The following is a 25,948-nucleotide window of genomic DNA, read 5'->3' on the forward strand; positions in this document are numbered from 1 at the left end:
AGAGACAAAGGAAGCTCAAATTCACTCATTCTAGGAATTTTTAAAAAATCTGTCTTGAGTCATGTTGCCAACCAGCTCGCTTTTGTACTTTGAGTGTTTGGAGTCTCAGGATGAAGGCATATCCCAGCCCTAGAGTTTTGGAGGATGGTACAAACCCTAGCCCTCTCCTGATGTGCTCCAGAGCTTGGTTTTGACTTATAAAAAAAAAAAAAAACCTGAGTTACAGAACTCAGAAAAATACTTATGTCTACTGGTTTATTGTAAAAGATACAACTCTGGACTGACCAGATGGAAAAGATACATAGGACAAAATAAGCAGGGGAAGAAGATGTGGAGCTCCATTCCGTCTGTGGGCATGTCACCCTCCCAGCACTTGAAGGTGTTCACAAACCCAGAAGCTCTTCGAATCTCAATGTTCAAGAGTTTTTATAACCCAGTCTCTAGCTCCCCTACGCTCCTAGGAAGTCAGGGGTTTGGGGCTGAAAATGACCACCATCTAATCACATGGTGATTGGTCTTTCTGGTGACCAGACCCCGTTCTGATGCTGTTCGGGGAGCCCCAACTTAAGCTGCTTCATTAGTATAAACTCCAATGTGGTCAAAATGTATGGGGCTTGTTAGGAATAAGAAAAGACATTCCTCTTAATCAGGAAATTACAAGAGTTATAGGAGCTCTGTTCCAGGGACTGGAAGCAAAGACCAAGTATGTATTTTCTATTATACCGCAATTCTTGTTATGCTTTATTTTATTTATTTTTTTTAAGATATCCATTTATTAGACAGAGAGAGAGAGAGAGAGAGAGCACGAGTGCACAAGTAGGGGTAGTGGTGGAAGGAGAAGCAGGCTTCCCACCATGCAGGGACCCCAATGTGGGGCTCGATCCCAAGCCCCTGGGATCATTACCTGAGCCCAAGGCAGGCACTTAACTGACTGAGCCACCCAGGCACCCCTTATTATGCTTTGATATTAAATAAGAAGGTTTCCTTTGATTGTGCTATTATATTATTTACTAGGGAAGATTTAATTAAAGATAGAAAATAAGTTTCACTTGCAGCAAAGTTTAAATTTATTGCTTTTTTTCCTCTCATAGGTCACTGATGAATTATTGGAAAAAATTGCATCAAGAAGTCAGAATATAATTGAAATCAACATTTCTGATTGTCGCAGTATGTCTGATACTGGCGTATGTGTTCTAGCATTTAAGTGTCCTGGACTTCTTAGGTATACAGCCTACAGGTGTAAACAGCTTTCTGACACTTCTATTATTGCGGTTGCCTCTCACTGTCCTTTACTTCAGAAAGTTCATGTAGGCAACCAGGACAAACTTACTGATGAAGGACTCAAACAGGTAAATTTTAGCATCTATAAAATGATTTTACTCTGATTAACTAAAAATGTTTGCTTGAAGCTACACCTTAAAAGATTATTATGTTAAAAATAATGTGCAGAGACTAAAATAAGCCATTTTATTTTTCTCTTGTATCCATGAATGTCTTCTTTAGTAAACTAGAGTGTCATGGTCATAAATGATAAATTAACTTTGTTGTGTTTTATAGTGTATTTGTGAACTTCTGTGACAAACTGTTTATTAATTTATTCATTTGTTACTTAAATTTTATACCAAATTTTGCTTAAGGTACCAATGGTGTACAGTTTGGGTCAGAATGAGGTTTTATTTATTTATTTATTTTTTTCAGCATGAGGTTTTAAAAATTTTAATTTACCTTTTATGTTACTAGATGATACAATTATGTGCCTTAAAATGTATGTTGTAAGGCATAAATGGAAGTCCAAATTAAAGAGTATAAAATGAAATAAAAGGTAGGAATTACCTATATTTAGAACAATAATTTGATTTAAAATACTGTTATATAAGTATTTTCTCTTTGATGCACTTCTTTGGAAATGGCATTTAAGATTTCTTGTCTCAGAGTGGATTATTCATTCAGTAAATATTGAATGGATTCTGTATGCCAGGCCCTGAATTTGTGAATATTGTGAATATTTAGTAATTCTCCCACTATTGTATTGGGTGCTTACTGTATTTTAACATTTAACCCTTGAAATAACTTTGTGAAATAGTTAGTGTTAAACTTATTTTGAATTAAGGCTTAGAGAGATTAATTAACTTGCTTGATGTTTAGCAAATGATGGAGCTGGGATTTAAAGCCTAGATTCTTCAAAATCTCTTCCATCTTTCCACTGTTTCACTCTAATAGACTAAAAGACCTTCTCTAAGATCTTGAATAAAGGGGCTTGCTCTTTGTTTTTTTTTTTTTTTTTTAATTTTTTTTGTTTATTCATGATAGTCACACACAGAGAGAGGCAGAGACATAGGCAGAGGGAGAAGCAGGCTCCATGCACCGGGAGACTGACGTGGGATTTGATCCTGGGTCTCCAGGATCGTGCCCTGGGCCAAAGGCAGGCGCCAAACCGCTGCGCCACCCAGGGATCCCGGGGCTTGCTCTTTGATAGCAGAGGCCGTGCACCTTTGCCATTCTACTTACCATTGCTTTGGCAAACACTTTTGGAAGAAAGAACTAATAATTTCATTTAAAAACTTTGTTAGGATTAATGTTTAAATTTAGAATTGGAGTGCAGTTCTTACATTTCCCAATAAAAGTAGAGTATCAGTGAAGTCCTAGATTTAAGTTTGATCCGAGATGAACTTAGAAATAAATGAAGATCCTTAAATTTAAATACTATAGATTAATCAAAAGCTCAGTATTAGAAGAAATCTTGGAATATTGTATCCTAAATAGTACTGGTGTGTCAGTCCAATTTATATATTATGAATGCTAAAATGTATATGGGAGCCTATTTTGTCTGCAAAGGGAAATTGTGCAATAACAGTGTTACTTGTTTTAATATTTGTCCTAATCCATTTCTGTTATATATAGGATTACTCACTAGCAATATGAAGCTCTTAAATGTATTAGGACAAATTAATCTTTAATGGGGAAATTCTAAATTTTACCAACATGGCATGGTTTTTTTGTGATGGAAAAGTCCCAGCAAATTATATTTCACAATGAATCATTTTTAAAGTTCTCTGTATTTATTAAGAAACGGACTAAATTTTGTTATGTATTTAAATATGATATAATATGGATAGGTACCAGTTGAGCAGATTATTAAGGGTGTCCTTATAAGAATAAGGCCATAGTTATGGTTAAAATAGATGGAAAAAAAATCCCTAGAGGAACTGCACTTAAATATGCCAGTCAAGTATCATGAATTTATCCATCTTTACAACTTTGAGATTAATGATGTTAAATCTTTGCTAGAATGTAGGGTATTTTGAAACCCATTAATTTATGATAGATTAGATGTTTGCTTCAGATTTTCATGTTTTCTGAATTAGTTATATATGAAGTAATAATCTGATAAAAGTAGTAAAACAATCTAAATTTTTTTCATCCATAAGTAATTTTAAGTAATTAAATTACATTAAGTGATTATATAGGAACCTCATTGCAGTATACTTTCCTATACACAGTGTATTATATACTATAGCAGAGTGCGTCCTATTTCAGCTTCTTTCTTCTGATGGAATAGTGTTGTGGTATAGTAGAAAGAGAATGGCTTTCATTTATACATAAAATAGAATAAAAATTTTTTGATATACATACATAGCATTATATGCACATTAATATTTTTTGTTCTATATTATATTAAATAAATGTTGGCCTTGACTCAGTAAACTTACTTCAAGTCCCATTGATGTTTGGTGAGCTGTGCTTTGGCATATGCTATAGTTTTAGTGAACTAACAATTTAGAAATATATAACAAAGTTCCAAAACACTTAGAATGGAGCTGTTCATAATTGATGGCTTTTCCTGGGATCATTTTTTCTTTTTTACTCAAACATAGCATTTGATTGAATTGTTGATCCTGCAGTTAAAGTTGCAGGGTTTTGAGTTTTTTTTCCCTCTTCTGTTGTAAAAACTGACAAATGTTTTAGAATGGTATGCATATATTTTATTGATAATATCTTTTTTTTTAAGATTTTATTTATTTATTAATGAGAGACACAGAGAGAGAGACAGAGGCACAGAGGCACAGAGGGAGAAGCAGGCTCCATGCAGGGAGCCTGACATGGGACTCGATCCGGGGTCTCCAGGATCACACCCCGGGCTGAAGGTGGCGCTAAACCGCTGAGCTACCCAGGCTGCCCTGATAATATCTTTAAAATATATTTCAATCATAACAACTATAATTTTAATTGACTTTAGCAAATACATGAAATGTATTTTTGAGCTCTATATGTTTATAAAAGTAGTTACATAAAGTATTTCAGTGTGGAGTTCTAATGGATTTAGATTTTATTATTTTAAGTATTGCATTCTACTTAACAGTGTTTCTAAAACTTATGTGAAGCACCTAAATATCAGACTGTTTTTGGCTGAACAATATATTCTTTGTGAAATACCTCCTTGAAATCCATAAAAATAATTCCCAAGTAATTTTACCAGTGGAATGTATCTGTCATATACATCTTATAAAAACTACAATCACATAAGTGATAGAGGAAAGCACTAAATATTAAGAGTAATAAACTCTGAGTTTTTATAGTATTTCATTGCCATCGAACACTTGCCAGGAAGAAGAGATAGGCATAGCTACAGTATTCAAAGAAATCTAAGGATTTATATCCATTAAGTTACTATTTTATGTGACTACTTGTATTTAATCTTAGCCATTTAATACCTCAATACAATTCATGTATTTCTGTAGAAATTTGGAAATAGTCACTATAGATATCTTCTCAGATTAAAATGGCACCCAAATAATAAATGTTGCATTAGTAAATTTATCTTGCTTTATTATGAGTTTTTAGGTCTTTAAATATAAATATTTAATATTTATATTTAATATCAGTGTGTAGGCAGTTCCAAATCCTCCTCAAAAGAGAAACATCAAAAACAAGCAGATACTTTTAGAACCAACTTTGCCAGAACTCTGGAAAAATGCCTGTACTTTCCAGCAACTAAAGCAAATGTTGAACCAAGGAAAAGGCAGTTGAAAAATGGTAGGAAGGCTTTGTGGCATTTTTACTTGTCTGTGTCCCCCACCCTCCCCAGCTAGGCAACAGTCTTGAAGATAGCAGCCTAGATCCAGAGGGAGCAAAGCAGAGCTTATTAAAAAGTATCATCTTTGCCTGTTCTAACCTGTCTGGGAGTTTCTTGAAGGATTGATGCAAGGTGCTTATATCTGTTTCACCTAACTGAGGCTGGAGAAGCAGTGGGCATTGACTGAAATATGGTAAGGCAAACAAAAACTGCAGAGCCTCATGACAAAAGATTATGGCTGAGTCTTACTTTAGACCTGAGAAGAAAAGCCAGGGAGAGAATTTCTTTGGGAAATTAGGGTAGTCAAAGTGCCAGTGTATACCGGGGAATTTAGAAAACCATGTGTATACCCAAGGTAGGACTCATGGCTCAGGAAATATTTGAGAAACCCTTAAGCTTTCCCTGGCTCTTCTCTTGGCTTTTTTTTTTTTTTTTTTAATTTTTTATTTATTTATGATAGTCACAGAGAGAGAAAGAGAGGCAGAGACACAGGTAGAGGGAGACGCAGGCTCCATGCACCGGGAGCCCGATGTGGGATTCGATCCCGGGTCTCCAGGATCGCGCCCTGGGCCAAAGGCAGGCGCCAAACTGCTGCGCCACCCAGGGATCCCTTCTCTTGGCTTGATGCAGGTAGTGACAGCCAAGACAGCATTGTACATATCATGGCTAAGTGTTGAAGGAGTACCCCAGCACAGAACTAGTCTAGTCTAAGAAACATGTTTTTTTGTTTCTTTTTTTTTTTAAGCTCTTTGTACTCAAGGAAATACCAGTCAAAACAGTGGCTGAACATAAGCCAGTTATATATAATTTCTTTGATAATTATAGAAAGAGAAGGGTGAGAATCTGATTTTTAAAGTTACCATGTTATAATACACCATAATACTTGAATGTCCGGGTTTCACCACCAACAAAAGCACAAGGTTATGCAAAAAAAAGCCACAAAAAAACAAAACAAAACAAAAAAACAAAACAAAACAGGAAAGAATGGCTCACCCAGAGGAAAAAAAATTGATAGAAACCATTCTTTTTTTTTTTTTTTTTTTAAGATTTGATTTTAATTTATTTATTCATGAGAGACACAGAGAGAGGCAGAAACACAGACAGAGGGATAAGCAGGCTCCATGCAGGGAACCCGATGTGAGACTTGATCCCGGGACTCAAGGATCACATGCTGAGCGGAAGGGAGGCACTCAACCACTGAGTGACCCAGGCGTCCCATATAGAAACCATTTTTGAGGAAGTCCAGACATTGAACTTTGTAGGAAGATATTTTAAATCAATTATTGTAAACATTGTACAAGAGTTAAAGGAAAGCATGGACAAACAACTAAAAGTTCTGGAAACTGAAAGAATTCTAGAAAAAATGATGTATGAAAAAAATTGAGAATAATCAGTAAAGATCCTAGAAATAATACAGAGGAACTAAATTGTAATTCTGGAGTTGAGAATTATAAAGTTTGCTAGAGGAATGCAACATCAAATGTGGGAAGGCAGAAGAAACAATCTGTGAACTTGGAGATAGGACAAAGTGAATTATTTCAACTGAGAAGATAAAGACAAAAGAATGAAGAAAAGTCAATAGAGCCTAAAGGACCTGTGAACTACCATAAAGGAGAACATAATTTGCATTATTGTAGTCCCAGAAGGAGAAGGGAGAGAGAAAGAGGCAGGAAGAGTATTTGGAGAAATAATGACCAAAAGTATCAAATTTGATGAAAGACATGCATCTATATATCTAAGAAACTCGACTCCAGGCAGGTTAATTTTAAAGAGACCTACAATGAGACACATAATAATTGTCAAAAGTCAAAGAGAAATAGAGAATCTTGAAAGCAGCAACAAGAGCAGTGACTCCTATAGTGTACAAGGGATCCTTGGTAAGATTAATAATTGATTTCTCATATGAAAACATGGAAATCAGAAAGTAATAGACTCACATCTCTAACCTAATCTATCTATCATCTATCTGTTTTATCTATCTCTATCTATCTATCTATCTATCTAAAGATTTTATTTACTAGAGAGAGAGAGAGAGAGAGAGAGAGCTTGAGCAGGGGGAGGGGCAAAGGGAAAAAACAGACTCCCCACTGAGTGGGGAGCTCAATGTGGGGCTTGATCCTGGGATTCCAGGATCACAACCTGAACTGAAGGCATATGCTCAACTGACTGAGCCACCCAGGTGCCCCTGGACTGATGTATTTAAGTGCTAAGAGAAAAAATATCAACCAAGAATTCTATATCTGGCAAAACTGTTCTTCAAGAATGAAGACAACAATAAGATATTTCCAGATAAAAAATGAAGGAACTTAGCCTAGCTAGTTCAGTTGGTAGAACATATATGATTTTTAATCTTGGGGTTGTAGGTTTGGGTCCCACTGTGGGTGTAGGGATTACTTAAAAAAATTAAAAAAATAAAAATCTTAAAAAATACATTGAGGGAATTCATTGTTAGGAGACGTGTCTTACAATAAATGCTAAAAAAGCTTTACCTTTAGGCTAAATAAAAAAGACACTAGTAACTGAAAGCTGAATGAATAAAAAAATAACATGGTAACTGCATAGGTAAATATAAAAGATAGTTTTTCTTCACTTTTGGTTTGTGATTACTCATTTTTTTCCTATGTAATTGAAAAAGAAGAACTATAGAGAAAATGGGTGAGAATAAAACTAGTTTCTCTGAAAATATTAATGACAAACCTTTCAGTAGTCTAAGGGTAAAAAAAAGAGAAGCCTCAACTTACTAAATCAGAAATTTAAGTATGAACATTATCACCAACTTTATAGAAATAAAAAGGTTCTACAATAAAACGCTGAGCAGCTATACACCAGCAAACTGGTGTATATTCCTAGAAATACACAAATTACAAAAACCAACCCAAGAGGAAATAGAACATATGAATAGACCTACAAGTAAGGAAATCGAACCAGTAATAACAATCCTCCCAACAAAGAAAAGACAGAGACCAAATATTTGGCTTCCCTGGTGGATTTGCTCAAACATGTAAAGAATTAATATCACTCATCCTTAAACTCTTTGAGAATGTTTAAGAGAAAAAATAAATTAAAAAAAAATAAATTAAAAAAAAAAAAAAAAAAAGAATGTTTAAGAGGTAGTAGTATTTCTAACTCCTATGAGGCCAGCATTACCCTGATTCTGAAGCCAGACAAGGACCAGAAAAGACAACTACAGAGAAATATCCTTAATGAGTATAAATGCAAAAATTCTCAACAAAATAGCAAACAGAAGCCAGCAGCATATTAAAAGTGATTTATTCCTTGATTGCAAGGGTGGGTTACCATATAAAAATCAATCTGATATACAACATTACTAGAATGGAGGAAGAAAAACTCACAATCATTTTATTGGTATAGAAAATACATACAAATACTGGAAATACAAGTACTGGTGATTCCAGTACTTGTCCATAATAAAATCAAAGTAGGAATAGGATACTTCTTTTTTTTTTTCTTTTTAAAGATTTTATTTATTCATGAGAGACACAGAGGCAGAGACACAGACAGAGGGAGAAGCAGGCTCCCTGTGAGGAACCCGATATGGGACTCAATCCCAGGACCCTGGGATCATGCCCTGAGCCAAAGGCAGACAGACAGACGCTCAACCACTGAGCCACCCAGGAGACCCTGATTTGATTTGCCACTGCATGTAAAAGTTATGCTTACACTTAATTGTAGTCTATTAAGTGTGCAGTAACATCGTGTCTAAAACAATAATGTACATACCTTAATTATTAAAAGCTACTTTTTTAAAATTTTTATTTATTTATTTATGATAGTCACACAGAGAGAGAGAGAGAGAGAGAGAGAGGCAGAGACACAGGCAGAGGGAGAAGCGGGCTCCATGCATCGGGAGCCCGACGTGGGATTCGATCCCGGGTCTCCAGGATCGCGCCCTGGGCCAAAGGCAGGTGCTAAACCGCTGTGCCACCCAGGGATCCTAAAAGCTACTTTTCTTGCTTAAAACTGCTAACCATCATCTTTCAGGGAGCTTTCAGGGAGTCATAATCTTTTTTCAGGTGGAAGGTCTTGCCTCGATGTTGTTGCACTGACTAGGGTGTTGGTTGCTTAAGGTTGGGGTGGCTGTGGTAGTTGCTTAAAATAAGACAGTAGTGAAGTTTGCTGAATCAGTTGTTCCTTACTTCATGAATGATTTCTCTGTTGCATGCGAGGCTGTTTGATAGCATTTTACCTACTGTAGAACTTCTTTTGAAACTGGATTCAGTCCTCTCAAACCCTGCTGCTACTTTATCAGCCAATTTTATGTAATAGTCTAAATCCTTTGCTAAATCATTTCAATAATCTTCACAACATTTTTAGCAGGAGTAGATTCCGTCTTAAGAAACCACTTTCTTAGCTCATCCATAGGAAGCAACTCTTTATCTGTTAATGTTTTATCATGAGATTGAAGCAATTCAGTCACATCTTCAGGCTCCCCTTCTCATTCTGAAGAAAGTATAAATGTATATCCCTATGATCTTGTATTTGGTCCTGATTTTTTAAATGTGACACCTGAAGGATAAGCAATGTGAAAAACATGAACTGGACTTGATTAAAATAAAAAATTTTGTGTTTCAATAGATACTCTCAAGAGGGTGAACAGGCAACCCATAAAATGGAGAAAATATTTGCAAATCATATATTTGGAAAGAGTTTAATAACATCAGATCGACAAAACCCCTCCCAAGAACTCAATTGAAAAATGAACAAAATACCTGAATAGACCTTTATCCAAGGAAGAGATACAAATGGCTCAACATCATTAGCCATTAGAGAATTGCAAATCAAAAGCAGGATGAGATACCACTTTACACCTACTCTGACGTAAATAAAGCCCAACAAACCCAAAAAACAAATAACAAAGTGTTGCTTTGGATGTGGAGGAATTAGAACTTTGTACATTGCTGGTGGGAATGTAAAATGGTGCACCTGGTGTGGAAAACATTTTGATGGTTCCCCAAAAGATTATACACAGAATTACCATATGACTCAGCAATTCCACCCTAAATAAATACCCCCAAAATTGAAAACATTGACTGAAATAGCTACTTGTTTCTGTTAATTTTCATAGCAACATTATTCATAAGAGTCAAGATGTGGAAACAACCCAGGTGTCCATTGAGAGATGAGTGAGTAAACAATAATATAATATATGTAATGGAATATTATCCAGCCATTTAATGGAATAAAATGCTGATGCAGGTTACCACATGAAGGAATCTTGAAAACATATGCAGAGTTAGATAGGCAAGACACAAAGAACAAATGTAGTATGATTCTACTTATATAAAATACCTAAAATAGACAAATTCATAGAGATATAACGTAGAGGTTTTCAAGGAGTGGGGGAAGAAGGGAATGGGGAGTTGTTTAATGGGTAGAGAGTTTGGGGTGATGATAGTTTTAGAAATAGGTGGTGATGGTTGCCTAACACTGAATGTGATCAAGGTCACTGAATTATATACCTAAATATGACCAAAATGGCAATTTTTATGTTCTATATATTTTATCCCACTAAAGGAAAAGAGAAATACGTTTTTAGGTTCTAGATTTGTATAAGATGAAGGAAAATAGTCCATCTGTCCCTCTAATCTATCTTTATGTGTCCCAGTGATGTTCAGTCAGTTAGGGAATGAGCAGGTATGTATTGAGCATCTACCATGTATTAGGCATTATTTGTATATTCTAATTATATGTTCATATGTTTAATTTCTTTTTTGATTCACATCCACTCTATGAGTTAGGTGTTAATCCTTTTTTATAGATGAGGAAGCAGTTACAGAGAGACGATAAGTAATTTATCTGAGGTGAAGTAGTAAGTGGTAGGACTGACATTCGTATCCAAGGGTGTCTTGTGTTCATTCTAAATTGATTTAGTTCTTTCCCTCCACTTTTTAGATGATATGGCACATGTTTTTATCCCTATAATAATAATTAATGTTTATAAAAGAAGACTGAAAAACTAGAGATCGTTGAAAAGCCTTTTTTTAAAAAATCAAAACCATTATGTTTAATTAAAGGATATTTTAAGTATTCTCTTTCTAAATTAGAATCACGGTTGGCAAAAGGAAGAATATATATATATGTTGGGTGTTTTTTGTATATGCTACATAGTTTAATCTTTACAACAGCACGGAGGTGATATTTCAAGATGAAAAATGGAATCTCTTGTAAGTTAAGTAAGTTGCCTAAGTTCACATAGCTGGGAAGATATGGAGCCAGTATTCTCTTTAAAATCTGCATGAGTCATATCATGTGGTATCATCTCCAGGATTTTTAAAAAAATATTTGAGAGAAAGAGCACAAATCAGTGTGTGGGGGGGGGGCAGAAAGAGAGAGAGAGAAGCAGATTCTCCACTGAGCGAGGATCCTGACATGAGGCTGGATCCCGGGACCCTAAGATCATGATCTGAGCTGAAGCAGACAGACACTTAACTCACTGAGCCACGCAGGTGCACCTCATGTCTAGGATTTTAAGCTGTGATATCCAGTTCTAGAGAGTCCAATGACTAGAGAGTATTTTTCATCTATAACTAGAAATGTAGAGTCTTTATATAATGCCAAGAAGCTTCTTTTTTTCCTAGAAATTCATCTTTATAGCATTTCTGAAAATTCCCTTTGCATAGATCCTAATGAATGCCTTTCTATTAGCTTCCATCTTTACCTATTAAAAATAATTAGTAATGATATATAAACATTTCTTAAGCCCTTTAAAAAATATTTTATTTATTTATTCATGGGAGACACAGAGAAAGGGAGAGAGAGGCAGAGACACAGGCAGAGGGAGAAGCAGGCTCCACCCTGGGAGCCTGACATGGGACTCGATCCTGGGACTCCAGGATCATGCCCTGGTTTGAAGGCAGGCACTAAACCACTGAGCCACTCAGGGATCCCCAGTAGCTTTGTGTAGAACATGATTTTTCCAGTACAGATCTTCATCGGCTTACTGTGGGATTATATTCGATGAACTGTTTGTAAATTGAAAATCCCCTTGCTTAGAACCCTTATATTAGCTTACAGTCGGCCAAAATCATGTAACACAAAGTTTATTTTATAATAAAGTCTTGAATATCTCATATAATTTATTAAAGTGAAAAATGGAATGGCTCTCAGGGTACAGAATGATTGTAAGTGTACAGGTCGTGTACCATCATGATTGTGTGGCCACTGGGAATTGCAGTTCCTGCTGCTGCCCCGTGTCAGGAGAGTCTATGCATAATGGCCTGGCTGGAAAAAGATCAAAGTTCCAAATTCAAAGTATGGTTTCTACTGAACTCGTATTGATTTCACACCATCTCAAAGTAATCATAAGTCAAACCATCCTAATTTAGGGACCATACTGTTGTCTTACCCAAAACTCGTTCAACAGCAGCTTTTTATGGCTTGCTTTCACTGAATGAAAAATTATTCAACCTAGTTTTTATAGCTACAGCTTTCTTTTTTCTTCTCATTTAAGCCAGTTTATTTATTTCTTAATGTAATTATGTTATAAAAATTAGTAAAAACCAGTTTGGGAACAAATTTCCCTACTTCTTGGTGGTTTTTTTCTTACTTTTATTGGCACTTGCTATTTCAGGGTGTTGATTTTTTAATGTGGTAAAATACACATAACACTTACCATTTTAACCATTTTTAAGCAAACAATTCAGTGGCATTATGTTTATTTACAGTGTTGTGTAACCATCACCAATATCTATTTCTAGAGCTTTTTCATCATTTCAAAGAGTAATTCTATACCAATTAAATAATTACTTTGTATTATCCCTGCCTTTCTTCCTCATCTCCCAGTAAGCTCTGTTTTGAGTTCTGTTTTTGTAAATTCTAGGTCTATTCTAGTTATCCTATAGAAGTGGAATTATACAAGATTAATTATTTTGTGTTTGGCTTATTTCACTTAGCATGTTTTCAAGGTTCATGTATGTTGTAGCATATAATAGTTTCATTCGTTTCCATGGCTGAATGATATGCCATTGTATGTATAAGCTACATTTTTTTTCTATTTGTTGATGGACACTTAATAGGTTCTGTGTTTTTAAAGTTAAGTTGGAAAATTTTTAATCACAATATTTCTTAGTTGAAACAGTGACAGAATTTTTGTGTATTGATGGTAAAATAGCATTTTTGTTGGTTTTTTTTTCAAGGAAATGTAGAAATATTTTAATTTACATATCATATTACAATGAATCAATATGAAGTCAAAAGTCCAAAATTACATTCATAAAAATTCCATACATCATCCTCAGAATAATCAGTTTCTATACAAAGATTTACAGATGTCCAATGTATGTAATTCTTCCTCAGTGTGCTACAGAGTTTAGAAGTTCTGCTCGAATATTCCCCAAATCAAGCGCAGAATCTGTCTCTTCATCAATTTCTCCAATGACTGCAACATTGTCACCTCTTATGATGTATAACCCTAGCACCACTTGTTCTACTCCCTGTGAAGAGCTGAACACTCGTTCATGGCTTTCATCCAAAATCAAATTAATGGTCTGGTCAAACCCTTTCAGTGTTCCCACAATCATCCTTCCATCGGAAGTGATCACTGCGACGGTTCGGTTGATGTAGTTCTCCAGGGCGGACGTCATGATGCTCGGGCCGACGCGCTGCGCTGCACCTTTGTTGGTTTTCTAAAAAAAATCTTTTCAATGTGTAATAGATTAATCCAATGATCATTCTGTATATGTTAAAATATATCATTCCATATATGAATTTTCATTTACTCTGAGTTTTAATTATATACCATTGCAATACAATGAAAAGTAATTAGTATTGGTACATATTTTGGGAGTTTATGTGGCATATTTTCATTGTATTGAGTGGAATGTTTTTTAAAAAAGGCAAAGTTGCATGATACAAGTGTAGGGAAAATATTCAAATTTACGTCCTTAAAGTGGGTCAGATGAGTGGCATTTTGAAAAATTTGCCTTGCTTTCTTCCATATCTCATTGTCTGTGCTACTGTACTACTAATGATGAAACTAATGAGTCAAATTATAAAATTGTCCTTAAGATTTTAGAAATATGAACAGATTTTATAAATATGAACAGCATACTACTGGGTAAAGTTGTTAAAAGACATAGATTGAATTTTTTTTTTTAATTTTTATTTATTTATGATAGTTACAGAGAGAGAGAGAGAGAGGCAGAGACACAGGAGAGGGAGAAGCAGGCTCCATGCACCGGGAGCCCGATGTGGGATTCGATCCCGGGTCTCCAGGATTGTGCCCTGGGCCAAAGGCAGGCGCCAAACCGCTGCGCCACCCAGGGATCCCCCATAGATTGAATTTTATTAACTGTTCTTATTTGCACGTGTATAATAATTATAGTAACAGATTGGGAATGGAAGGTAGAAGGAATAACTTTCCTTATCTAGTGAAGGCAGCATATTTTAAAAATCTTTTCTTTATATTGGTTTTGAGCAACTTTCATGTGGCATTGGAAAACCTAATTTTGTTTTTATCCCATAACATTGTTGTGGTTTCAGGTGTCTAGATTCATTGTCCATTGAACTATGCTCTTCCTAAGGTGTTTGTTTTATTATAAAAATCACCTGGTGATAACAGATATTTTATTTATTTTTATTTTTTATTTTTTTAAATAAATTTCTTTTTTATTGGTGTTCAATTTACCAACATACAGAATAACACCCAGTGCTCATCCTGTCAAGTGCCCCCCCCAATGCCCGTCACCCATTCACCCCCCCCCCCCCCCCCCCCCGCTCTCCTCCCCTTCCACCATCCCTAGTTCGTTTCCCAGAGTTAGGAGTCTTTATGTTCTGTCTCCCTTTCTGATATTTCCCACATATTTCTTCTCCCTTCCCTTATATTCCCTTTCACTATTATTTATATTCCCCAAATGAATGAGAACATATAATGTTTGTCCTTCTCCTATTGACTTACTTCACTTCACTCAGCATAATACCCTCCAGGATAACAGATATTTTTAAAAAGATTTATTTATTTATTTTAGAGAGAATGTGAGCAGGTCAGAGAGGGGCAGATGGAGAAGGAGAGAGAATCTCAAGCAGACTCCCCACTCAGTGTGGAGCTCTGTGTGGGGCTCAGTCGCACAACCCTGAGATCATGACCTGAACCAAGAGTTAGCTGATTAACCGACTGAGCCACCGAGGTGCCCCACAGGTGGCTTTTTAAAATAGATTCTCTTTTATAAATTCTCAAGGGTGGTGTGCAATATTTTAATTAAAATTTGAGATGGTGGGAAAATCATCTCCCAACATTGTAGAAAAGTTTGAAAAATACCTTTGGATGTTTGTGAGCAAATTTGTGAATAATCTTGGATGATTATTATAAAGAAGAAGAGAATGAATCAAGAGTAATCCACTTTCTATTTATTTTCTTCAGTCTATTTGTAGTTCTGATTGCTGTTACATGTGAAAATGAACTATGGCTTCATGGGTGGATGGAGTGGATTCTTTCAAGTGACAGAGTGATCACAGCACCCTTTTATTAAACACTTTCCTTCAGGATTGACTAGTGGATGCCTTTGACACATTATTATTCTTGAGTTACAGAGGGTTTTTCTATCACTATTCATCTGACTTTTACCTTTCATAGTTACCCAGATACTGAACTGATGTTGGTAAAAATTCAGAACCTCTTAAATGATACACTTGCGTTCTATGTCTTAGGTCCATAAGACCATTTACTTGGGTGAAGAATGAGAGTTAGGATTCTTACTTGGCGTGAGTGCCAGATTGAGTAGCAATGAAGGGCAGGCTGAGTGAGAATGGAGAGGTATGGTTGGAGCTAAAATTCCACAAAGTTGATAATCTCCATTACCCGGAAGGGCCCTTAGGCAGCAGTTTTCTGTATTCATCCAAGGTAAGTGGTGATATTCATCTAGTCAACATCAAGCAGATAGGTATTTTTATCTGATGATGAGTAGTTATCATTTCAGAGTGTTCTGTGGTAAGGTACAAGGTAATTATGGAGATAATTTTGAGGTGTTTGTAGATCCTTTAGGTACTGATTTTTGTTGGGATAAGAATTAATGGGGGTAAACTATTGATACAGGAGGAGATGGATTATAATTTAGGGTTTCCTACCTTGGCACTGGTTCCTGTGGAGGTTTCTTCTAGTGGGTTTCTGCTCTGGCAGGTTATTTTTCTATGTCTACCCCTTTATTTTCTATTTTCTACCCCTTTGCCTCTCCAATTTTGGGGACAATAGTTTTCCTTGTAACCTCACTTCTCTAAGAAGAGTTGTTGATTTTTCAGTTCAACTTTTTACTTGTTGTTAGTATGGAGTAGTGACTTCTAAGTTCCTCACATGGTGGCCTGGAAGCTTCAGGTTGATTTTTATTATTTTTTTTAAAGGCATTACTATTACTGTATGATGATCTTGATCTTGTTTACACTCAGTTTTTCCTTTAATATGATATAGTTGTGGAAAGTCCAAGGTTTCTAACTTGAGTAATCTAGAATAGGCCTTATACTGGGGCTTGGTTCTTACTCCATAGTACCACCTTTTTGGTATCTTATTTGGTCACTAGGGCTCATCAGGTAGGGCCAGAGCTTCAGTGTCTCTAGCACTGTCTTTCTGAATAGAGAATTCCATTCCATACTGCTTCTGTGGTTTTTAGGTAGAGGACTAATTGAACTAAATTTAGGGCATGCTGACAGGGATATTCATGTAGGCTTTGGTTGATGTCTTCTGAATGTTTTCTGTGGATGATGAACAAGATAGTTGTAGCACTGAGAGATCTGAACAACATTAGCAAAACTGGGAAATATACCTGGTAAAATGATTGATTCTCCAATGCCTGGAGAGTCTGGAACCTTAGGATATTTATGGTTGGGGTAATGTAATTAGTTCAGATAGGCCTATTATGCTCAGTGATGACGTCTAAAATAGACTATCAGTTTCTGCAGTGAGAATAAATGACAGTAATTATTCCCTGAGGCACACTTTTCTGATAAGTTTCTGGGGCTCTCCTGCTGCTAATGTCTGTTGAGCCATCCACATCATTCTTATTTGCGTGTGGCTATCCATGTAGCTCCTACTTATGTGGAAAGTCACTTGTTTGTATATAAATCCACCAGAGAGACTTGCTAAAGTCAAAATACCAGGTAATCAGCCTAGGTCTTTCTCAAAGGCTTCAGTGGTGTGACTTACCTGTGTTAACCTGAGACTCTGACAACTTGTCTGCTCAAAGTAATGGCCTTAGACATTAAGGCCCCCCCAGATACTTCGTTCACTGCTCCTGTATAGATTCTGTTGTATTTTTCATTGATCTGGTTGGTGTGCTAAGTGTTGAGGCCTCCTTACTTCTTAGGATCTGAACAAATTAACAAGAGAAGGGAATAGGGATGGAGTTGTCAATTCAACTTTATTACTCGGAAAGGCTAGATTGGAGAATATTGCTTAGAAATAGAGTTAAACGGGCTTGTTAACTCAACTCTGGAATTTGTCTGGCAGACTCACTCATCAGCTAAGCCAGACCAGCAGAGTGGCCTGCAAATGTAGAAGGGATGCTTGTTTTGGGCAGTTTGTTTCCAGGAGGAAAAAGGATAATTATTAAACACAAACTAATCAGTGTAGAGACAAGGAATTAGACTAATTGAACTTTCTTCAGAAGAAGGAAGCATTTACCTTCCAAGCCCATCTATATTTTCTTGATTTATCCATTTTAGACGACCTCGGCTGATTCCTTACTATGGGAGATGAGAATTTAGCTTAGTTATCCTTCCCTGTCTCCTCTTCTCTCATCCTCCCAACATAATTCTTTAATAATTTTGATTAAGTATTTGGTATTTACATTTTACAATTTTGTACCTACTTTTTTTTCCTCTATGGAATTTTGTTATTGAAATTAATAGATGTCTTTTCATCTCCTTTAGTTTACTTATTTTTAATGGTCTCCACACAAATGGAACTAAAAGCTTTTCCACAATTGCATTAATATATCAAGATATGTAGATACTTAGTCAAATATATCTTCTTAGAGCAGCTTTTCCCAGGATAGTCTGAAGGCTCCATTTTGGACTTTTTGTATACCAGTGTTCTTGCATTAATGGTCATCTGAGTATCTTAACCATTATCATTATCCTTAAGGTTTTCCTGATCATGTAGCTGTATTAGATATCCTATTACCTAGATGTCAAATCTTCTTTTTCTTGGTATATTCTTGTCTTGTAGAGCACAGATTCTGATAAAGAATGTATGGGAGGTAAATCTTTGAGAACTTGCATGTCTGAAAACATCTCTGTACTATCCTTACACTTAATTCATAGGTGAATCCTGACTATAGGATTCTAGGTTTGAAGTACTTTTCCTTCAGAATTTGATGGCATTGCTTTGTTGCTTTCTTTCAGTGTTATCATTAAGAAGTTTGATGGCTTTTTAATCCTAATCCTTTGTACGAAATGTTTGTGTCTTGAAGTCTGTAGAATCTTTTTTTAATACTCTTTAATTCTGACATTTTATGTTGATTTGCCTTGCCATGGGTCTGTTTTTGTCCTTTGTGCTGGATATGTGAGTGAGCCCTTTCAGTTCATAACCTTTCATCCTGAAACATTTTATAGATTTATTTATTTGAATTCCTTCATTTTCACCTTATTAACTTTCACATCATCCCTCTATTTTTAATAGTATGCTCTTGCTGTCCGCTATGCATGGTGTAGCCTAGTCCAGAAACTCTGTGTTTTACTCATCCCAGTGAACTCCAGTCTTTTGCTATTGTGGAGAATGGGCTTTGCACTGATGGGGAGGTGATCTGAGTGGTTAACTACTTCTTAAATAGACTCTAAAGAACCTTGGTGTTTTTAATGCTAACCTCACCCTCAATGCCCAACCTGTGTGAGCCTATGAGGTGTTTTGTAATTATTATCAAGTTGTTTTTCCACTTTCCCCACTATTGGCTTTGAAGTCAGCATTTTTAGGTCTATGTAACATGCTGTTGTATATTTGTTCTAGAAATACATGTGCCTCTTTTATGCATTATAAGATCTGGTAGTGGATCTAATGAATATAATGAATACTGATGAACAAAAATGGTATTTCATGATGTCTGCAACAGCAGTAATATAAAATTATCTTTGATATCTTGTTCAAAGTCACATGTACTGTTAAACTATTGTGATTTTTTTTGTTACATTAATTAGTGAAGCAATTAATATGAAAATAAAAATGTACTCCCTTTTTCTCATCTGCTTTCCTGGCATCCCTGCAGTCTAACTGTGGACCCAATTCAGAATTCCTGAATTAACTGGATCATGGTGATGTGAGACCATAATCATGATTTCCTGTATTTTGTTCATTTTTCAAAGAGGCTTCTTTACATCATGTAACTAAGATCAGTCTTTTTTTTTCCTCACATTTATTTAAATTTATTTTTTATTGGTGTTCAGTTTGCCAACATATAGAATAACACCCAGTGCTCATCCCATCAAGTGCCCCCCTCAGTGCCTGTCACCCAGTCACCCCCACCCCCCCACCCACCTCCCTTTCTACTCCTACTTCGTTTCCAGAGTTAGGAGTCTCTCACGTTCTAAGATCAGTCTTCATTCAACAACTATTTACTGAGTATCAGCTAAGTTAAGCATAAGACACTGAGCTCCAGGGGTAGTTAGTTATTAGGCAAACTTCTTTCTTCATAGAGTTTACATCTCTAGTGGAATATATAATTGGTTATAGTGTGGCTGAGATGAAAATAACATAGTATAACTGTATCAGCACTCCTGGAAAAATAACTGAATTCACATATCATTACTTTACTTGAAAGAGAGCTTGAAAGTTTTAATTACTAAAGTAACATTTATTTTTAAAAAGATCTGAGAAGATTGGTAGGAAAAAAAAACATGCTACACTAATCACAAAAAAAGCGCCATTAACAACATGATGTAATTTCAGTCTCTTTTATATACACACATGCAATATATATATATTTAAATATGTATAATTTGCTTACAAAAATTGGATTATATTATATTTTTTAAAATTTTTATTTATTTATGATAGTCACACACAGAGAGAGAGAGAGAGAGAGAGGCAGAGACACAGGCAGAGGGAGAAGCAGGCTCCATGCACCGGGAGCCCGACGTGGGATTCGATCCCGGGTCTCCAGGATCGCACCCTGGGCCAAAGGCAGGCACCAAACCGCTGTGCCACCCAGGGATCCCAATAATTGGATTATATTATAAAAACTTGTGTAAAATTTTCATTTTTGTCTAGTGTTTACTTCAGTTTTAATGGCTGTATTATATTCAATTTTCTGAAAACACTGCAAGTTGTTTCTTTAGGTTTTCTATATTTTACTATTAAAAAATCCCTTTTGCTAATTTCTTGTAGCTTATAGACTTTCATTTATTTCCAACAGTATTATGAAAACATTTATGGAAAAATTGAATGAATTCTACAGTGAACACCTATATACCCACTACCTAGATTATATAACTAACATCTTTATTGTATCTCTTTTTAAATTTTAATTGCAATCACTTAACATACAGGATTATATTAGTTTCAGGTGTACAATATAATAAGTCAACAATTCCATACATTACCCTGTCCTTATCATAACAAGTGCACTCCTTAAACTCTCTCACCATTTAACCCATCCCTCCACCCTATAATTAACATTTTAATATGTTTACTTTATCACGTAATCTATCCAATTATCTATCCCTCTGTAGTTAATTTTTTGGTAAAGCTGAGTCATATTTTTTCATTTATGCTCGGTAGACTGCCAGGAAGATTTTTAGTACTAATTTACACACTTACCAGTGGTATATTTTTAGGACACATTGAATCCTTTCTGACACTGAGTTTTATTTAATGTAATTCTTAAAATAATTTTGGTATACAGGTTTTGATATACAGGTTTCTACTAAATAAGTTTTATATTTTATCTCTAAAGTGATCCTATTCATATGTAATACTTATGAAATAGCATTCATTTGTAATTTGCTTTGACCATCTAATCTCCACTGTAGTTTTTGAAAAGAAATGTATGTAATTTGTTCTTTGTGATACTTAGTGGTTTTAATGGGAACATTGTACCTGTTCAGTTACTATTTAAGGTACAGTTGGGATTTCATTAATCAGAAGTAGAAGTAGAATCTAATCACGAAATATTTTTTCACTCCTTAGACCTTTGCCTCACTTCTTGGACCTTTGTTTTATTCCTTGGAACTGAGCCCCACCAGTGTAACAATATAACTGATTAAAGAGAAATAAAAATGTGAATTTAAGGCAAATGTTAAAGAATCTAGGCACTTTGGGTAGGCATATAGTATGAGATAGTTGGAGCAAAGAAGTAATTCAAAGATGATACAGCTTACACAATTTCATTTTAAGTTATAGATTGCCTCCATTCTGTTTTGTTTTGTTTTAAAAGTAGTTCATAAGCAATTATATAACTTTGGCATGGCTATTTAAAATTTTTTATGAAAATCCCACTAGAAATATGTTATTTTTGTTATTTTCTGAGCATTCAGCCAATCTCTTTGTTTACAGCTGGGATCGAAGTGCAGAGAACTCAAAGATATTCATTTCGGCCAGTGTTACAAGATCTCAGATGAAGGCATGATCGTCATAGCTAAGGGCTGTCTGAAATTACAAAGAATATACATGCAGGAAAACAAATTAGTAAGTACATTTTGTTTCTAACTTTTGATTTCCTTATAACTTAGCTTATAAATTTTTATCTGGTTATTTTGGTGTTTTAGAGGCAAATACTACTTAAATCAAGAATCCTCTCAAAGCAGTGATTTTTAATTGATCCTGTAACTCTCTAGGTGCTTTCATGTGGTACTTGCATGTTAAAAATTCCTCATTAGGATGTGTTAACATGTTTTTGTCTAAGTTCTGACAGTGAACTAACTCAGGTAAATTGGAAAAAAATTATATTTAGTTGCTAGACATAGGTATGTGGTGGTGGTTCTCTCTGATTCCCTAGGGACTGTAATACTTCTAGGTAGTTAGAAACTTTTACTCTTCAGGAAGATGTACACATGTGAAATACAGTCTTTTACTTGGTAGGGTGAAAAATTGGATTTAGTAAACTGAGGCAGATAATTCTGGTAGTTATATAGATTTTATACTTTAAGAACATACATATATAAGTCGTTCACATTTAATGTATCTTTTATATTTAAAACCATTTTAAAAAAAACCATTTAATTTTCTTTTATTCACATGCCATAAGATACACGGTTTTAAAGGGTTTTAAAGTGGTTTTTATATAGTCACAAAGTTGTGCAATCATCATCACTAATTCTAGAGCAGGTTCCTTACCCCCGAAGGAACTCTGTGCTCATTCATTGTTGCTCTGCACTCCACTTCTTCCAGCTCCTGGAACCTGATATCTGCTTTCTGTCTCTGTGGATTTGCCTGTTTGAGGCATTTCCTACCAACAGAATCATATAGTATGTGGTATTTTGTGTCTGGCTTCTTTCACTTAGCATAATGTTCAAGATCCATTCATGTAGTAGCATGTATCAGAGCTTCAATCTTTTAAATGGTTAAGTAATACTCCAGATCTTTTAAATTTTAATGATAGGTGCATAGTACAAGTTAACAGAAAAAGTTGTCATTTGGGAGGTACTAGTAGATTTCTCAATGTCGAGAAGTAGTGTACTTTAAAATGTAGACAGGATGGTGCTGAATATGTTGTGTATTTACAAAAGAGACCTGCTATTTAATTGTATTCCTTAAATAAAGAGGTCTTTTGGTTGTCCCTTGGAATTAGTTTACAAAATTTGATAAATATATCTCATAAATTAATGAGTTTTAAAAAGTCTCTAGAAGTGTCAGCACTTCATTTTTTTTTTTTTAAAGTTTTATTTATTTTTATTTATTTATTTATTATTTATGATAGTTACAGAGAGAGAGAGAGAGAGAGAGAGAGGCAGAGACACAGGCAGAGGGAGAAGCAGGCTCCATGCACCGGGAGCCTGACGTGGGATTCGATCCCGGGTCTCCAGGATCGCGCCCTGGGCCAAAGGCAGGCGCTAAACCGCTGCGCCACCCAGGGATCCCAGTGTCAGCACTTCAAATGAGATAGTGGTATTTATTTATTTAAGAGCAACAGAGTGAGAGAGAGCAAAAGCGAGAAAGGGAGAGAATTTTTAAAAAAGATTTTATTTATTTATTCATGAGAGACTCAGAGAGAGAGAGAGAGAGAGAGAGAGAGAGAGAAGCAGAGACACAGGCAGAGGGAGAAGCAGGCTCCATGCAGGGAGCCCGATGCAGGACTCGATCCCGGGTCTCTAGGATCAGGCTCTGAGCTGAAGGCACTAAACCACTGAGCCACCCAGGCTGTGGGAGAGAATATTAAGCAGGCTCCATGCAGAGCATGGAGCTTGACTCAGAGCTCGATCTCTCAACCCTGAGATCATGATCTGAGCCAGAACCAAGGGTCTGATGCTTAACTGACTGAACCACCCAGGCACACTGAGATAATGCCGTTTCAAAAGAAGATTCCAGTTAGAAAAAGCAGAACACTATGAATTAAAAGTAAATGCTTTTATTACTATATTGAATTCTATTTGCCTCCAGTAAATTCGGTTTTCCTCTGAAATTATATAGTAAAAATCCTTCACATTTCTCTTTAATACAAATTTAATAATTTCTCTTAAAACAGTATGATCTTGTAAAATGAATAAGATCCGGGTCAGAGGGAATGAGTTTTTTATTTTATTTCTTTATTTTTATTTTTTAAATATTTTATGTATTATGTATTTATTCATGAGAGACAGAGAGAGAGCAATAGGCAGAGACACAGGCAGAGACACAGGCAGAGGGAGAAGCAGGCTCCATGCAGGGAGCCCAATGTGGGACTCCAGGGTCAGGCCCTGGGCCAAAGGCAGGCGCTAAACCACTAGCCACCCAGGGATCCCCGGAATGAGTTTTTAAAACCTGATTATTCACTCAGTTGTATTGTTATTCTAGGGGAAGTTACTTATTAAGCTCTGCAGACAAGGTTATACTTGCTTTTTTTGCAGGATGTAGATCTGAGGATTAAATAATGTAATGTCCTTAAATTGTGTAATACAAACTCTAATCCATTGTAGGCACTAAAAAACTAGTAATTTTTATGAAATTCTGTCTGTATTTGTTGTCTTTTAGTTTCCTTTTTATGGTAAACCCAACTTAAAATTTTTATATTCTTCACGTAATAGGAATAATTGTTGAGTGGTTAATATTTGTTTTCTTGTTAAGTAAACATGGAGAAGCATTTTCTTGACACATTAAAATTTTTAGTAGTTTCTCAAAAGGATTAACTGTATGTTTTGAAGATTCTAATTATGTTCGTATTTGTTTTTCCATAGCATTGTGGTCCATTAAAAAAGATGTTATATAAATAAATAAATAAATCTTTAAAAAAAAAACGATGTTATATACTTAAATGCTAAAGGAATCAGTTTTGTATGTAGTATTACTCAGTAAACATGTGATTTCATTGGAAATTTGAAGTAGTTTTGCTAAATCTTAAAGTTCTTTCCGTTCAATACAGTTCCTTCCATTTAGGGTCCTAGAAAGGGAAACAGAATCATTTGAGCTCTTTGCACTGGGCAATTGAATTATTGATAACTGTCCTCCCATTGGAGCTTTGCTTTGTAGTTTTAGAATTTATGAAATGAGAAATAATTGAATTCTTTAAGTAGTTTAGATATTTTCACTCTGAGGACTTTTTTATTGGTCCTTTAACAACAAATATTTTATATGGGGTGAGTAGAAATAATAGCAGTCTGGTTAAAGGCAAGTAGTATTTTATATTTATACAGAATGTACTTAGAATATTATACTGCACATGTAATTATAGACAGGAAATATCACTAAATATAAATAAATATGACAGCTTTTTTAAGTTAACTAATAGAGATATTTAGGAAAATGCTGTGTGTGAGAGGATGGCAACAGAATTTGGTTTGTGCAGATATCAGTCACTATTGAATCTTCTCAAGAGTTTTAGAGCTTTGTTGTGTAGTCTAAAAATAATCATAGTATAGTGTTTCTTTAAAAGTGTAAACTTTGCTGACTTAAAAATATCAAATTATTTTTATGTATAAGCAGAAATAGAGTATACATATTTTTCATATTCTATCTTGGCCTTTAGATGGCAGCATTGTCTTTGTATATTTTGGTGACATAGCTTTTGTGTCCTTGATTTAACTAGAAAGATATAATGCTTGTACGTAATTTCTGTAGGTATTAGGGTTTATCTTAAATTTTTGTCCTTTAGGTGGTTTTAGTGGGAAAATTTCCTAAGACAATTTGAAATATTAGTTGCATCTGGAATGTTATAAACTTGCTATTTTTATGCAAAGTAGAAAGATACTTGAATATTCTTATTTGCAGCACTGATTTACACACTAAGATAAACTTTAAGGGAAGGATTCCTGTGTTTGTCAGAGGGGGAAGTTTTATTCAGCTGGAAAGTGAGAACAATGAGTTTACATTTTAAGACTCAGTGAGTTGTGGTGAAGTAAAGAATTGAGAGCTTACATGTAGAATCTTCCTCGACAGAGAATGGATTTCTGTTTTAGTCATTTTTGAGTGAGACAAGTGCCATGCTTCTGTATGATGTATTTTGTATTTGCTGAAAAACTGTTGTATAGATTTTAGAAATAGATTTGAAGAATGCAACTATGGTGAGCTTCTAGCATATTGTATACAGCTAGCTATGTTTCTAATTCTGGTGATAGCTTTTTTTTTTTTTTTTTTTGGTGATAGCTTTTATATCACTTCTGTGCAGTACTGGCTACAAAGTTTTTTTGTTTTGCTTTTTTAAAAGATTTTATTTATTTACTAATGACAGACACACACAGAGAGGCAGAGACACAGGCAGAGGGAGAAGCAGGCTCCCTGCAGGGACCCCGATATGGGACTTGATC

At 35.2% G+C, this 25,948-nt stretch overlaps 2 protein-coding genes across 3 annotated transcripts in view; one reads left to right on the forward strand and one right to left on the reverse strand.

Annotated features, from left to right (window-relative positions):
- The window catches only part of FBXL17 (F-box and leucine rich repeat protein 17), a 495,621-nt gene that overhangs the window by 26,697 nt on the left and 442,976 nt on the right, over positions 1-25,948 (forward strand). For both annotated transcript variants that reach the window (XR_005987299.1, XM_041751974.1), the window contains exons 3-4: positions 1,092-1,349; positions 21,567-21,698. Coding sequence is in view for 1 of the 2 variants with exons in the window: in XM_041751974.1 (XP_041607908.1) it covers positions 1,092-1,349; positions 21,567-21,698 (390 nt within the window). In the remaining variant the exon portion in view is untranslated. The remainder of the gene's footprint in view (positions 1-1,091; positions 1,350-21,566; positions 21,699-25,948) is intronic.
- On the reverse strand, positions 13,232-14,223 carry LOC121489229 (U6 snRNA-associated Sm-like protein LSm8). The gene has a single exon (XM_041751977.1). The coding sequence runs from the start codon at positions 13,675-13,677 to the stop codon at positions 13,387-13,389; it is 291 nt and encodes a 96-aa protein (XP_041607911.1). The 5' UTR covers positions 13,678-14,223; the 3' UTR covers positions 13,232-13,386.

The sequence above is a fragment of the Vulpes lagopus genome, chromosome 4, assembly GCF_018345385.1.
Source record: "Vulpes lagopus strain Blue_001 chromosome 4, ASM1834538v1, whole genome shotgun sequence".
NCBI lineage: Eukaryota > Metazoa > Chordata > Mammalia > Carnivora > Canidae > Vulpes > Vulpes lagopus.

Bases quoted from the DNA above. Each gene is read 5' to 3' on its own strand.
- LOC121489229 (XM_041751977.1), bottom strand. From the start codon at position 13,677: ATGACGTCCGCCCTGGAGAACTACATCAACCGAACCGTCGCAGTGATC.